At 38.1% G+C, this 15,931-nt stretch overlaps 1 protein-coding gene across 1 annotated transcript in view; it reads left to right on the forward strand.

Annotated features, from left to right (window-relative positions):
- The window catches only part of Ano4 (anoctamin 4), a 337,519-nt gene that overhangs the window by 159,528 nt on the left and 162,060 nt on the right, over positions 1–15,931 (forward strand). Inside the window, exon 4 of the mRNA XM_042693158.1 lies at positions 14,365–14,469. Coding sequence (XP_042549092.1) covers positions 14,365–14,469 — 105 coding nt within the window. The remainder of the gene's footprint in view (positions 1–14,364; positions 14,470–15,931) is intronic.

Consider the following 15,931-nt stretch of genomic DNA (forward strand, 5'->3'; position numbering starts at 1 on the left):
AATAATTGTAAATATATGGGTGGATATATATGTGCTATGCAAATATTTTATATTTTATATAAATATTTTATATATAGATATATAGATATATATTGTGGATTTTGGTATCCATTTAGTGTCCTGAAGCCAATCCTTGAAGATACTAAGTGATGGCTGAAGATGGAAAAGGGAAGAAGTCAAGGGCCAACACCCGGAGCATTCTAATACATTGGTTTGTGTCACAGAGGACACAAATCACCAGCAACAAAGCCAAGAAAGAATGGCAAGCAATGATGGAGAAAACCAGAACTGCTATGTGTTAAAAGTTTAAAAAGGCTTATCAAGAAATGGAGTGATTATATAGGTTAAATGTTGAAGGTCAAGTAAGATGAAAACTGAGAATGGTCCATAGATTTTCAGATGAGTGGACGTTAAAGGTGATTGCGATAAGAATGGTTTTGGTGAAGTGGGTAGAGTTAAAACCCTGACTGAAGTGGGATTAAGGAAGAGTCAGAGGATACAAATTAGATGCTGTGAAGATAGACAAATTCTTGTTGAGCAGTTTTGCTGTGAGGGGTTGTAAAGAAATTGGGCAGTGGCTGGAGGGTAAGTGAAGTGAGGAGAACATTTCTTTTCAAGCTAACAGCTCTTTGGCAGATGATGACGGTAAGAGGGGGAGAGTTCATGCTGGGGATTCTGTGAGATGATGAGGGCTCCTGACAGTAAGGTCAGAAATAATGTCTTAGATGATAGGTGGGAAAGGGGAGAGTTTGACAGGTGGGATGAGATTCTAAAAAGTTCTTTTCTCACTGTGTGTTAGCTTAACCTTTAACGTGAGGAAGCAAGGTCATCACTAAGACTGAGAATGGAGCCAAGGAAAGGCAGAGATAATGGTATGAGAGGGGAAGATATATTTGCCACCACACATGCAAGGGCATTTGAGATTCACAGCCATGAAATTAAAGTAGACTAGTGCAGTTATGCATTTTGTAGCTACATGAGTGAGTGCATAGAGTCAGCAGAGAGTTGGAATTTGGTTAAGACTGTGATTTTGCCCAGGAAATAGGCAGGAGTTGGAGAATCAAAGAGGCATGGGGTGGTGACTGTAGTAATCAATGATGTAACTTAAAATAGTAAAGAGGGGAGTAATGATATGGAATGGTAAAAAGGGAGTGAGGAATGGTAAAAAGTTGGTAGGATCAAATGGTGAGAGTTCAGGCAGCGGGGTAGGGGGCTAGAGGGCAGTCAATGATAGAGGGATAATCTGAAAGGATGAGGATAGAATTATGACACTAATAGTATGGAGATTCTGTTATTGATGGTGAAAAGATCCAGAACAGAGCATGAAATGAGAGTTGATAATAGGGTGAAAGAAGAGACCACTGGACGATGACCAGGGACTGAGACACCAGAGAGTGGGAAAGATCATCTGTATACAGTTAGCCTTCAAGCTGTAGGTTCCATTCTCCATCTGTAGATTCACCTGCGGATCCAAGCACCAGTGGCTCCTGCTTGTAAATCCTAGCTAATCAGGAAGCTGAGATCTGAGGACTGAAGCCAGTCCAAGCAGAAAAGTCTGTGAGACTCTTATCTCCAATTAATGAGCAAAAATCCAGAGATAGAGCTGTAGCTCAAGTGGTAGATTGTCAGCCTGAGTGAAAAAGCTAAGGGATAGCACCCAGTATCTGAGTTTAAGCCCCAGTACTGGTACACACAAAGAAGAGAAAATGTATTTGGGAAAAAAATGTTTCTGTTCTGAACATTTCAGATTTGTGACTTTCCCCCTGAACAATGCAATATAATGTTTAGATGTCACTTACATTGTATTAGGTGTTATAAGTAATTGAAAGATTAGGTGAAGTTTACAGGAGGATGTGTGTAGGTTGTGTGTAGGTTATATGTAGATATCATTGCCATTTCATATGAAGGACTTGAGATCAACAGAATTTGGATGCCAGAAACCATCTTGAGTGAATATGATCTCATGTGCATATTTTAAGTTGCAATCATTGAGAACTGAGTTGTTTGGGGGAGAAAATAAGTTAGACTAACCTCATCAAGATATAAAGAACCATGACCTCGGATGTAGTAGGTGATTACGGAGGTGAAGGGTAGAAGGTGATGTAATACAACAATGTGAGATTTGGAACTGGAGAAAGAGAATAGTTTTAAGGTGGCTTTTTAAGACTAACCAAACAACAACCACAACAAAACCTGCTCCTTCGCCTGATTCACCTGTGCCAGGGCTGGGGGAGAAACGAATACCACAAGAATGAGTCACAGGGAAGCACTGGTTTCTGGGAAAACCCAGATTTAAATTAGATCCAGAAGAGATTGACTAATGATAGGCAGAGAAATGTGGAGGATGCACTAGAAAGGCTTGATGTTCTGTTTTCACTTTCAGTGGCTCTGTTTAATTTTGAGACCACTCTAGACTCCTGCTGTGAAGATGGTTAGTGTCAGGACCCTTCTTAAAATTCTTTGTGGATATTTAGAAGAAATGGCTGCCTTGGGTCCCAGTTTTGAAATGGCTGCCTTGGGTCCCAGTTTTTCAAATCTCCTCCAATTTAGCCTCTTCTTACTTTTCTAAATTTGTTTCCTTTGATAACCCCATCACATCATTTCTCACTTTATTCTGCTTTAACCACCCATAGCATTTGTTTTTGCAGAATCTCAACGAGGCTTTTACTCTTTCAGCTCTCTTCTATTTCTTGAGCTCTTCTCACATTTTGGAAGGCTCATTCTCTCACTACATTTCTAAGATGAAATTCAGTTTCCCCTTCCTCCAAGAGGCTTTTCGAGATCTCACTAGTCAGAACTGAGGTCCTAATCCCACATGCTTCCATAGAAGCCTTATTAATGTCTTCCCATTTTAGAGTTTTATAGTTCTCCTGAAGCAGGAACTACACTGAACCCATCATTCCTAATCCTGTGCATTATTCAGAGTAGGTCTTTCTTAAGTAATTATTTGTTCTTTATCAATATCTGTTTTATCTGCCAGATACAGATTTGCATTCTGAAAATATACCAATTTTACTTTCATATGATTCTTTAGCTGTTTAAAAACTCATCCTAAGCTAGGCTTAATTTCCTTCCTTCTTCCCTCCCTCCCTCCCTCCCTCCCGCTTTCCCTCCCTCCCTTCCTTCGCTTTTGTTCATTCTTTCTGCAGTTGTGGGGATTGAATTAGGGGCCTGGTCCCTGTCCCTGAGCTCTTTTGCTCAAGGTTAGCATTCTGCTTCTTTGAGCCACAGCTCCACTCCAGTTTTTGAGTGGTTAATTGGAGATAAGAGTCTTCTTCCTGGGCTGGCTTCAAAGTGTGATCTTCAAATCTCAGCCTCCTAAATAGTTGGGATTATAGGTGAGAGCACTGGTACCTGGATTAAGCTAATTTGTAACCTAAATATTTCCTAATTTATTTACTCCTTGAGTGTCATGGCATTCAGTTTTTTTCCATCCTGCCCACTCTTCTATTAGAAACATCTTATTCTATGACTGGCTTTTTCTTTTTCTTTTTTTTTGATTTTTTTTATTGTGAAAATACCGTACAGATGGGTTACAATTACATGAGCAAGATAATGAGTACATATCTTATCAAGCATTGTTGTCCCTCCTTTGTTTCCCCTTTCCATCTACCCCCCCCCCCCCCGCCTCCCGCGTCAACCCCACCCCATGCCAAAGTTGTAAAGTTCGTTTTTTGACATAACATCTTGTACATCTCATTGTTGCAATGGGTCCACCTGTATCCCTATTTAAACAATTTGTTTTTTCCCTTCCCCTCCACAAAGTATACCAACATCAAATACAGTGAAAACAGGGGTTATACCGTGGGGAAGGGACATACAAAGCAACAAAGAAATATCTTATAAATATGATAGAAACAATATGGCTGGCTTTTTTTTTTTGAAAATACAGTGCCTACAAATGAATAGAATATTCTGTTAGAGTCTGACCCATGCAATCAGTCTTTCTTTTTCTTTAATTGATAACTATTTGCTGATATTAATATAATGAAAATTAGAGAAATTGTCTTAAATATTTTCTAATGATATAATAGCAATATGGGGTAATTAAACAACTCTCAAGTCATTGCCTTACTTTGAAAACACATTACTACATTTATCTATCCATCATTTTATTAAAGGCTCTTAAAGCCTATATACATTGACTGTTGGTTGAAAATATAAAGCTAATCCTTTGGTACAGGAAATTTAATCATACACACATATAAGTTTACTATATGTAATAAGACACTAATTTTTATAAAACATCTGAAAATTCCTGTTATTCTGGAAAGGTAGCATGTGGTTTTAGTTCTACTCTCTTTATTTTTAGTGCACTTATACTAGTGCATCATAGTTATTGTTGGGAGATTACAGAAGAGCTCTCAGACTGAGTTTCTTATTTGTAGTGAGTCATTGATCTTAAAAGCTCCTGGACATCTTAGTCATCTTGGACCTATTAAGTCATCCCCTGGTTCTTTACAAAGTTAATGATGCCAGTTCCCAAAGTGCTCTCTAAAACCCCACTCATACTGGTGATATAGTACAAAAAGAAAGAACATGAGATTCTTACAACACTTGTGTGCCATCAGCCTGGACAATTTCAGTGTGTTTCTCTCACCTCTGAGTTTACAATCATTGCCGAGTGTCTACTATGTCCTAATATATATTTATTTCGACAGCACCCTCATTGGAGCTGGAGTGGTACAAAGTTGTATTAAACATGGCCTTATTAATTAATTAATTTATTTATTTATTTTTGGCCATGGGGCCTGAACTCTGGGCCTGGGTGCTGTCCCTCAGCTCTTCAGCTCAAGGCTAGTGCTCTACCACTTAAGCTACAGCGCCACTTCCAGCTTTTTCTGCTTATGTGGTGCTGAGCAATCAAACTCAGGGCCTCATGAATGCAAGGCAAGCACTCTACCACTGAGCCACCTTCCCAGAGAACTCCCATACACAGTCATGTTCAAGAGAGACAGTCGGGTTTCATTATTAGCAGAAACAGAGCAAAGAGGAAATTCAAACTTAAAGGAAAGAGATGGAAAATCTAGATCACCAAACTTGGTGAAAAAACAGAAATTTTTAAAAGAAAGAACTGTTGACTTTCTGGAGCTAATGAAGTTCTTACCATTTTTCCCCTAGCATATAGCCAAAGCTTTCAACATTTGGGAGAAACAGTGCTGTGTTCATGATCTTTTCCCTTAGTTGAATGGAGAGCAGTGAGACCAAGGGTGGATTAGGAGACATCTCCCTTTAGCCTTTGTAACAGAAGGGCAAAATCTCTACATTTCTCCTCCCAGCCTGGGCCGCATATACATAGTGAGAGACAGGCACACGGCCAAAATGAAATCAAGATGATAAGAGAAAGAAGAACTAGATGGAGAAAGAAAAGAGTGCCCACTATGGGACATGTTTATATTCTGCTCAGATAGAAGTCAGAGTCTACCTAGCAAGGCCTGGAACAGAGACGAAGTAAAGTTATGGGAGCATTCTGACTTGAGTATCAGCAGAAAGAGGTGGCATGTCCATTCAGGTAGAGTCATTATAATAGTTATGAATGCAATGTTATATTGTTAGGTCTCTGGCTTAGATAGTCACCTGACAGCTACACAGCATGGACAAATGACTTCATTCTCTGAATTTGTTTCCTCATCAATAAAAAGGAAGGTTTTTAATACCTATCGCAGTATTAGAGTTATATCAAATCCAGGGCTTTCAGTTGAATTTAAATTTCAGATACACAAGTGCTGTCTGAGTATATGTCCCAAATATTGTGCAGGGTGCACTTTTAATAAAAATGATGTTGTTTTGCCCAATAAATAAGTGGGCGAAAGACTTAAAGAGAAACTTCTCTGAAGAAGAAAGAAGGATGGCCAATAGACACATGAAGAAATGTTCAACATCCCTAGCCATAAAAGAAATGCAAATCAAAACAACATTGAGATATCACCTCACTCCAGTTAGAATGGCAAAAATCAAGAACTCTAACAACAACAGATGCTGGAGGGGATGTGGACAGAAAGGAACCTTACTTCATTGTTGGTGGGAATGTAAACTTGTTCAACCACTTTGGAAAGCAGTATGGAGTTTCCTCAAAAGACTTCACATAGAGCTCCCCTATGACCCAGCAATCCCACTTTTGGGCATTTACCCTAATGTTTACAAACAAGACCACACTAAAGCTACCAGCACAACTATGTTTATTGCAGCATTATTTACCATAGCTAAGATATGGAACCAACCCAGATGCCCCTCAGTAGATGAATGGATCAAGAAAATGTGGTATATATACACAATGGAATTCTATGCCTCCATCAGAAAGAATGACATTGCCCCATTTGTTAGGAAATGGAAAAACTTGGAAAAAATTATATTAAGTGAAGTAAGCCAGGCCCAAAGAAACGTAGGTCCCATGGTTTCCCTTATTTGTAATATCTAGTATATGTATGATTCAAGCGGAAAAGGTCAGATAATGTGATGTCCGGAAAATGAACCCTTAGATGTGTATTTTAATGTTTTTTTTCTTTCATGCATGTGTTTCTAACACATTTATAAGATTATCTCTTTGTTGCTTTGTATGTCCCTCCCCCACAGTATAACCCCTGCTTTCACTATATTTGATATCAGTATAACTTGTGGAGGAGATGGGGAAAAACCAGTTGTTTAAGGATACAGGTGGACCTGTTGCAACAATGAGAAGTACAAGTTGTCATGTCCAAAACGAGCTTTACAACGTTGGGGGGGGGGGAGGGGAAGGAGAAGGATTGGGATTAGGGGGGGAGGGGGGAGGCTGGGAAGGGATGTGAAGGGTAAACAAAGGAGGAGGCTGCAATGCTTGGTAAGAAATGTACGCATTATCCTGCCCATGTAACTATAACTCCTCTGCACAGTATGTTCACAAATAAAATTAAATTAAATTTAAAAAAAAATGATGTTGTTTTTATTAATTTCATATTTAGGAGGGCATTTTGTGCTTTATGGGCTACATTTGTCAACATTTATAGCATTTTTATGGCAACTAAATACAGAAATTTGTGCAAAAGGCCCAGTTTGATGCCTGCACATTCTAGGTGTTCAGTATTCAATGGCAGGGATCATTTTGCTTGTCCAGCATCATCATAAGCAAAATCCAGAAGCCTGAAAGTGCATCTGTCCCAGAATCATTTCTTGCTTAGTCATTGTATTATAGAGCAACTTCCTAGTTAACTTGTCCCTGAGCCAGTAAGATATATTTTTATTATGCTGTACCAACACAAAACAGCTGTTCACTTTCATCCTGCATTTGTATGGTATCTTTTTTTCCTTCTGATTATTTCAGACATTTATCTTCTGTATTGATTTTAATTTGACTTCTCCTTTAGCCACTTATTACTAATAAATATTTCCTGTTGTAATCTACTCTGTAGAAGTGTTAAATAGCACTAGCTTTGAGATTCTCATTCGGGGGCAGGAGCAGAGTGAACCGAAGCATTGATTTTCATTTAGTTTGAAACTAAAAGTGCAAGCGGGTATGTCGGATTTTCCCAGCTTTAATAACTCTGCTAGGTAAAATAACTTCCTAATATATCTCTTTTGTTGCTTTTCTTTTATCTGACAGGCCCAGCTCATGGTCCTAGAGAAGTTTCAATAGTCACAGAAAATGTCCTTTATTCTCTTTTGGAGTTGGTAATACTTCACCCCCATCATACATTGTATTACTATCTCAAGTGATTTCTAACAAATCTTTTAACTCACTTTTAAATCCCAAATGGTCCGTTCTCCTTTTATGCATGATTATTTTCCTCTTATAGACCTATGATATTTAAGTATGGTTGTATATTAATTTCATAGGAGAGAAACTCTAGGATTCTTTCATTTTCAGTGAGCTGACCTGACCTTAGAACTGCTAAAAACATGGTCTCAAAGTGCAATATTCATAACAACTTAATCCCCCTACAGTTTTAATTTCTTATCGATGTTTTAGTACCATTATGACAAATTTTCCCTGTCTAGCTGAGAATTAGTTGTGTGAAATTCTGTGTTTTCCCATCTTATTTTTGAAGAAAAAAAGCATTTTCTTTAAAAGTATGACTAAGGCTTGTTTGCTGAACCTGAGGAATCTGACTGCTCTACTCAAACAGATCTGAAGCTCTGCTGAAATGATCAATTTGTTTTTCTATTGTGAGAAGGAGTTTTGCAGTAAGGAGAAGAGAAAAGGTCATCCACATGACTTTGAAATCGTGTGGAAGAAAACCTATAAAGGTTACTTTGGGTTTCTGTTTTATTTCTCATTACATAAAAGTTGGATAGGGTGACTTGCAGAACATGAAGGTAATGGATTCGTAATAACACTAATCATCCTTCATTTGAATCTCTTCCTCTTTAAGTGCATTCTTTTTTAGATGTGTGATGTGAGTTTAGTAAATAGGGGGGTATTAGGGAAAATAAGCTATTTTGAGCCTCAGTAAATGTAGGCACTGGTATCAGTGCTCTTTGCTATCATTTGCTGAGTAATATATTAAACTATGTTTTCTAAAAATAGATATAAAATTCTACCCTTATTTGCATTTTCTTTTTCCTTCGCCAAAGAGACATCCACATATCTTGACTTAGATGATGCATTTAGAGAAAAATTTCTAAGGAATGATTTTCAAAACCAGTTACGTACAGGGGGGAAAAAATGAGGAAAACCATAGAGAAAAAGCTGCCTCAAAGCCACATGATTGATTTCTGTGGAGGCTACTTGTGTTTTGTGGAATTTAAAACTGCTTGATTTTTCCTGAGGCTGTTTCAAATTGTTTTATTTATGAAAAAAATCTTGGGAATATTTAAGTATTTAAAGCATATGTGTTAAACCATGGTAGACAGCCAGTTCATCATGAACTTCAGCTGTGAGTAATTCACTGAAAGCTAAGTAGTAGCTAATACACAAGGTAGACAGAGTCCTGGCTTTAATGAGACTTCCCTGAAGGAGCACACTCCTCTTACACATGTCTGAATTCCTTCTCTATAACAAAACTTACTTTATATTAAGAAAGTGGACAACATAAAGACTGGGCATGGTGGCTTATGCCTGTAATCCTAGCTATGTGGGAAGTGTAGGTTGGAGGATCATTGAGGTTAGCCTGGGCAACAACACAAGACTATATTTAAAAAGAAATAAAAGCAAAGAGGAAGGGGAGTGTGGCTCACATAGAAGCGCTCTTGTCTAGCAAGCCTGAAGCCTGGAGTTCCTATCTCAATACCAAATGACTTGGCAGTAGAGCTGAAAATCTAAAAGGCTTCTGTTCTATAACCCCTCCAAAGAATAAGTTTCTTTCATCTCCTTGTCCACGAGGGTCCTTGTTATCATAGCAGTGAACTTCAGTACCCAGGAGATTGCAATACCCCAAGTTGCCCTGGGGTGGGACTCACATGTTCTTGCTGCTCCTTGGAGCTTTTAGTGCAGAGGTGTATTTTATGTTATCTTTGAAATCACAATCTTGCCAAACCTGGGAATATGGAAGCAATTTTGTGGAAGGTCAGTCCTTATTGGCTGGTGCCATTGAATTATTATTTCCATTTGCAGCCAGGGAAATGGCTGCCCACTATTACTCTAATGTGGATCTCCCATCAGGAATCAAACCCAGCTGAGTTGTTAGGACCACTCCATCTGTATTAATCATCTGAGGGAACAGCTGGAGTGTGTGAATCAATCAATGTATTCCTGCTGACCTGAGCCAAGCTCTCTTCTGTAAAGAATGAACTTAGGACATCATAAGAGTGACAGTAATGTAAAAGAGCATGCGTGGCTTGTGTGTGTCTTTAATAATAGCAGTAACAATAAGTCCCCCAACACACCCCCATCCTGTAGTGAAGCCTCATTAACTTATGGCACACAGAATAGATTTTTGGTGAGTGTTGTAAGTGGATTTAAGAGTCAAGAGTCTGAAAAGCTTCTGCTGAAACAGTGGAAGATTCTAGACATAAATAGAGGCCTTCTGATTTATGATCATCCAGGAGAACAGCATTTACTTCCCTTTTTGTCAACGACTTTTCTTAAGCATTGGGGCTAACACAGGGAAGTTCTGACAAGTGGTATCCAATTCCCTACCCCCAGAACCTCCTGTCTTAATACAGTTCTCCATGCTAACACTATGACAGCACCACTGAATTCACCTATGGGGAGTTCAAAGCAAACTTCACCACTTAAAATATGGTGTCTTTGCAGCCTGTTAAGTCCAAACCCATTAGAGGTGAGAATTGATTTTAGATACCTAGCATTTACTTTTGGAATATGGATGCTATCTAAGCCAGGCCCAAAGAAACATAGGTCCCATGATTTCCCTCATTTGCAATAACTAGCATATGTCTGAGTCAAGCAGAAAAGGTCAGGTAAGTTCATGTTAGGGAAATGAACCCTAAGATATGTATTCAAATGTTTTTTTCTTTCATGCAATTGTTTCTAACACATTTATAAGATTATTTCTTTGTTGCTTTGTATGTCCCTCCCTCATGGTATAAGCCCTGCTTTCACTGTATTTGATGTCGTTATAATTTGTGGAGGAGAAGGGAAAAAACAAATCTTTTAAATAGGGATACAGGTGGACCCATTGGAACAATGAGATGTACAAGTCGTTATATTGAAAATGAACTTTACAACTTTGGTGGGCGGGGGGTTGGGTGGGGGGACGGGTGGGGGAGGCTGGGATGGGAAGGGGAAACAAAGGAGGAGGCTACAATGCTTGATAAGAAATGTACTCATTATCTTGCCCATGTAATTGTAACCCCTCTGTACAGTATTTTCACAATAAAAAATGTTAACATCAAACATATCTCAGGGACAGGAGCTATCATTTTTTGTATCTGTAGACGATAAATGGAATAGAGATAAGAGCTCTCAAGTCCAGCAGCATTTTATTATATAGAAATCCCAGAAAATAGCATTTGTCTATTGTACATATTTCTCATCTTTTACATGGAGAAAGTAGGACTTGGTTTGTTACACTTTCCTTTATGTTTTACTAAGAAGTAACTGGACTAAACCTCAAATTATAGGATTAATGTTTTGGTATTGGGTTTTGAACTTTCTCAGCCTCTTTTTGCTAATTTTTTTTATTTTTTTATGAATTTTTTATTGTGAAAATACTGTACAGAGGGGTTACAATTACATGGGCAAGATAGTGAGTACATTTCTTATCAAGCATTGTAGCCTCCTCCTTTGTTTCCCCTTCCCATTGCTTCCCATCCTCCCCCGTGTCCCCCCACCCAATCCTCCCCGCTCTCCCCCCCCTTCACCCCCCCCCCCCCGCCCGCAAAAAGTTGTAAAGTTCGTTTTCGACATAAGGACTTGTACATCTCATTGTTGCGATGGGTCCACCTGTATCCCTATTTAAACGATTTGTTTTTCCCCTTCCCCTCCACAAATTATACCGACATCAAAAACAGTGAAAGCAGGGGTTAACTGTGGGGGAGGGACATACAAAGCAACAAAGAAATAATCTTATAAATGCATTAGAAACAATCCCATGAAAGAAAAAAAACATTTGAATACATATCTTAGGGTTCATTTCCCTAACATCAACTTATCTGACCTTTTCTGCTTGACTCAGACGTATACTAGATATTGCAAATAAGGGAAACCATGGGACCTATGTTTCTTTGGGCCTGGCTTACTTCACTTAATATAATTTTTTCCAAGCCTTTCTATTTCCTAACAAATGGGGCAATGTCGTTCTTTCTGATGGAGGCATAGAATTCCATTGTGTATATATACCACATTTTTTATTTGTGCTGGTAGCTTTAGTATGGTCTTGTTTGTTTTTTTTTAATTTTTATTTATTTTTTATTGTGAAAATACTGTACAGAGGGGTTACAATTACATGGGCAAGATAATGAGTACATTTCTTATCAAGCATTGTAGCCTCCTCCTTTGTTTCCCCTTCCCATCCCTTCCCATCCTCCCCCCGCCCCCCCAATCCTCCCCGCAGCCCCCCCCCCCCCCACCAAAGTTGTAAAGTTGGTTTTCGACATAACAACTTGTACTTCTCATTGTTGCAGCGGGTCCACCTGTATCCTTATTTAAACGACTTGTTTTTCCCCTTCCCCTCCACAAATTATACCGACATCAAATACAGTGAAAGCAGGGGTTATACTGTGGGGGAGGGACATACAAAGCAACAAAGAAATAATCTTATAAATGCATTAGAAACAATCCCATGAAAGAAAAAAAAACATTTGAATACATATCTTAGGGTTCATTTCCCTAACATCACCTTATCTGACCTTTTCTGCTTGACTCAGACCTATACTAGATATTGCAAATAAGGGAAACCATGGGACCTATGTTTCTTTGGGCCTTGCTTACTTCACTTAATATAATTTTTTCCAAGCCTTTCTATTTCCTAACAAATGGGGCAATGTCATTCTTTCTGATGGAGGCATAGAATTCCATTGTGTATATATACACTACATTTTCTTGATCCATTCATCTACTGAGGGGCATCTGGATTGGTTCCATATCTTAGCTATAGTAACTAGTGCTTCTTTTTGCTAATTTTTTTGTCAATTTGTTGTTGCCATTGTGATTTTGGTCTTTGACCAGAACAAAGGTGACTTTCTAACCTTAGTAGAAATTAAATGGCATGAGAATTGTCTCTACTCACTTGAAGTCCCTGGTCATGGAAAAAAAAGAGAAGTATCTTAGAATTGTGGGCCAGCAAAAAGACATCTTTTTCTTTCCTAAGAAGCTGTCCCATAGAATTTAAGATTTTGCAGTGACACAGTTGCATGTGCAAAGTTGAAAAGTTCATGGGTGTGTCTGCAGTGTGAATCAGCAGTTTGTAGACATCATGAGGTGGTGTGCTACGGTCCCATGAAACTGACTTCTGAAGGCTCCACTAGATAATCTCCATGTAAATGTTTTACACCATATTGCTTTAATCAATTATTATGAAGGGCATTAGGCATAACTTCGGTTTACTAGGTGTCAAGTATGTATCAGTGAAGAGATTATTGTGCATTATTTTATTTAATCTTAATGGTTAGTCTGTGAGGCTGGAATTATTACCTCTATTTCATTGTGAAGAAAGTAAGATTTACAGAGGTTCAGTGTTACCTAGTAAGAATGTATATGCAGCCAGATGCAGATGGCCTACACCTGTAATCTTAACTACTGGTGAGGCTGAGATTTGAAGATCACAGTTCAAAGCCAGGCTGGGCAGAAAAGTCTGTGAGACTCTTACTTCCAATTAACCAGCAAAACATTGAAAGCGTTGAGCAGAGAAAGCTAATGGATCATACCCAGGCCTGAGGTCAAGCCCTAGTACTGACCTCTGCACATGCGTGCACACACAAATTTGGATGCTGGCTCTTGACTGTAGAATCTTAACTTTTTGCTTTAGTTGTAGCTCTCTTGCATTCGTTTCATAGTTCCTGAAGAATTTATTCATCCAAATATATATTTGTTGAGAGCCTGCACTGTTCAAAGCACTGTGTATTAGTGTTACAGTATATAAAGTCCTAGCATTCCAGAAGCTTGCTTTCTGTTTCATTAAGTGGTGTGTGCACATTTCCCTTCCAGTGACTATGCTATAATCTTGACTTTTAGGAATGCAGCTGAAATTTCATGTAAGATTAAGTATATATTTTGAGCTTAGGAAAGGATTATTTCCACAAAAATGCTGGAAGCCAGGGCATACCCCCATTGTATCTATCAGCAATGTGGTTATTATTTTTGCACTGGCCTTCAGACTTTGTGGAGTTCTTATACTGGAAATGTTCTTGCCAAGAGACATTAAGTAGGAATTATTGCTAATGATGAAGCTACTCTTGATATCTTGATGTCTTTGACTTCCTTAAATGTTCCATAGTTGTGTGGATCAGCCTAGAATCCCCTTTTTTCTTATGAAAACTCCAAAATGATCACATCAGTTCAGTGTAAGAATCTGAATTGTTTATTGGAACATAATTGGACGTCCAGAAGGAAAGTCTAATTGTGTGGGCAAATACTGATTTCATGGGGGGTTTTGTGATATCAAGAATAAGAATGACTTATTTGTGCTGCATGTTGCTTTAAAAAAAATCTGTGTGGAAGCTTCAAATAGGTTTAAATATTCTTGAGTAGAGGCTAACACTTTACATTTTTTCAGTTTGGAAAATACCAATAAAATGCTGCAAAGTATGTTATGCTTTAATTAAGTAGGTTTTATTTTTTCATTGGAAACACAAGTGGACATTTTGATCCCGTATAATGATATATATTGTGTATCTTCCTCGTTTTTTTCTTTTGAAGTCATTTGTCCAGAGGGAGGTTTTCTGGCAAAGCAACTGTTCATTTTTCATTTTGACATTGCTTCTCCATGGGATCCTAATGCTGGGCTCTCTGATAACCAGTGCAAACTCCATGAGTATCTTTCATTTCTCTAGAAGGAGGTGTGGATTTGCAAGGCTACCAGCTGGATATGCAAATACTGCCCGACGGCCCAAAGAGTGATGTGGACTTTTCAGAGATTCTTAATGCAATACAAGAAAGTAAGTTGCACTCAAATTTTGAATTCATCACAATAGGAGACGGGGATGGGGAGTAATAAAACTAGAAACATAGGAAGCTAAGATTTAAACAAGTAACAATAAAACAATGTTTTAAAAGAGACAATGAGCAAAATATTTTTTCCTTTTTAAAAAATTTTATTGTCAAGGTGATGTTCAGAGGGGTTACAGTTACATAAGTAAGGTAGTGAGTACATTTCTTGTAGAACTTATTACCCCACCCTCATTTTTCTCCCCTCCCAATCCCCCCAAACTGTACAGATCATTTCTAATTATTATTTTGTGACTATTGTGAGTATTGCTGTTGCTTTGGTTCCCCCTTTGTCCTTTGTCTAAAATAATTTTTAATTGTTTAATTGTTATTATAACGGTGATAAACAAAGGGGTTATAGTTATATGTCAGATAATGAGTACATTTCCTTTTGGACAATGTCACCCCTGAGCAAAGTAATATTAAGATCAGAAAAGAGAATGAAATGGGAGATTAAAATTTGAACTCAAAACATATCATATTGGGATCTTTGGAGAATTCTTTATGTTTAGCATGTTGTAATATTTAGTCAACCTTCTAGTATTTAAGTTAAAAAAATAATCCTTGAATAATTACAATCAAAGAAAAGTCTTTGAAAGACCCAAATACTTAGTCAGCTGTGGTAGCTGAAGCTTCTAATCCTAGCTGTTTGGTGAGGATTACAGTTCAAAGCCAACTTGAGCAAAATATGTTTGTTACTTTCCATCTTCACCAATGGCTCTGTGTAGTGGCACACGCCTGTCATCCTAAATTATGAGTGAAGCACAATCGCTGTATATAGTGGCATATGCTTGCCATCCAGTGACATAGGGAAGCATAAATAGGGGGATCACAGTCCAGGACAGCCCAAACTTAAAGTAAAACTGTGTGTGTGCACGCACTACAGATTGGACTATACTCAGAGTATATACATAATATGTATATATATTTAGAGTGTATATGATATATATTTACCTACATTTAGGGTACATACACATGTAGTACTGGGTTTGATCTCTGGAAGTTACACTTGCTAATCACTTGGGCCATGCATACTTCCCTTTTAGCTTTTAGGTATTGTTCTGGTATGTTCTTGTGCTTTTGGCTCAGGCTATCCTTGAATCATAGTCTTCCTAACTATATCTTCCACATACCTGGGGGTACAAGCACAAGCATACATCACTATGCTCGGATAGTTTTTTGAGATAGAATCTCCCTAATTTTTTTGCCCAAATTAGCCTTGAACTTCCAACATCCTATCTTTGCCTCCCAAGGAGTTATAATTGCAAACATGAGCCACATCACCAAGCTCTTGAAAGAAATATTTAAATACAATAATACAAATAAATATTTTAATAAATAATACAAGTGTTTGTTCTAGCTAAATAATCCTTCATACTAGTTAATGAGTAAGAGAAAAATATTCTCAAGAGA

The sequence above is a fragment of the Dipodomys spectabilis genome, unplaced genomic scaffold (genome assembly GCF_019054845.1).
Source record: "Dipodomys spectabilis isolate Male_0828 unplaced genomic scaffold, ASM1905484v1 ptg000163l, whole genome shotgun sequence".
Lineage (NCBI taxonomy): Eukaryota > Metazoa > Chordata > Mammalia > Rodentia > Heteromyidae > Dipodomys > Dipodomys spectabilis.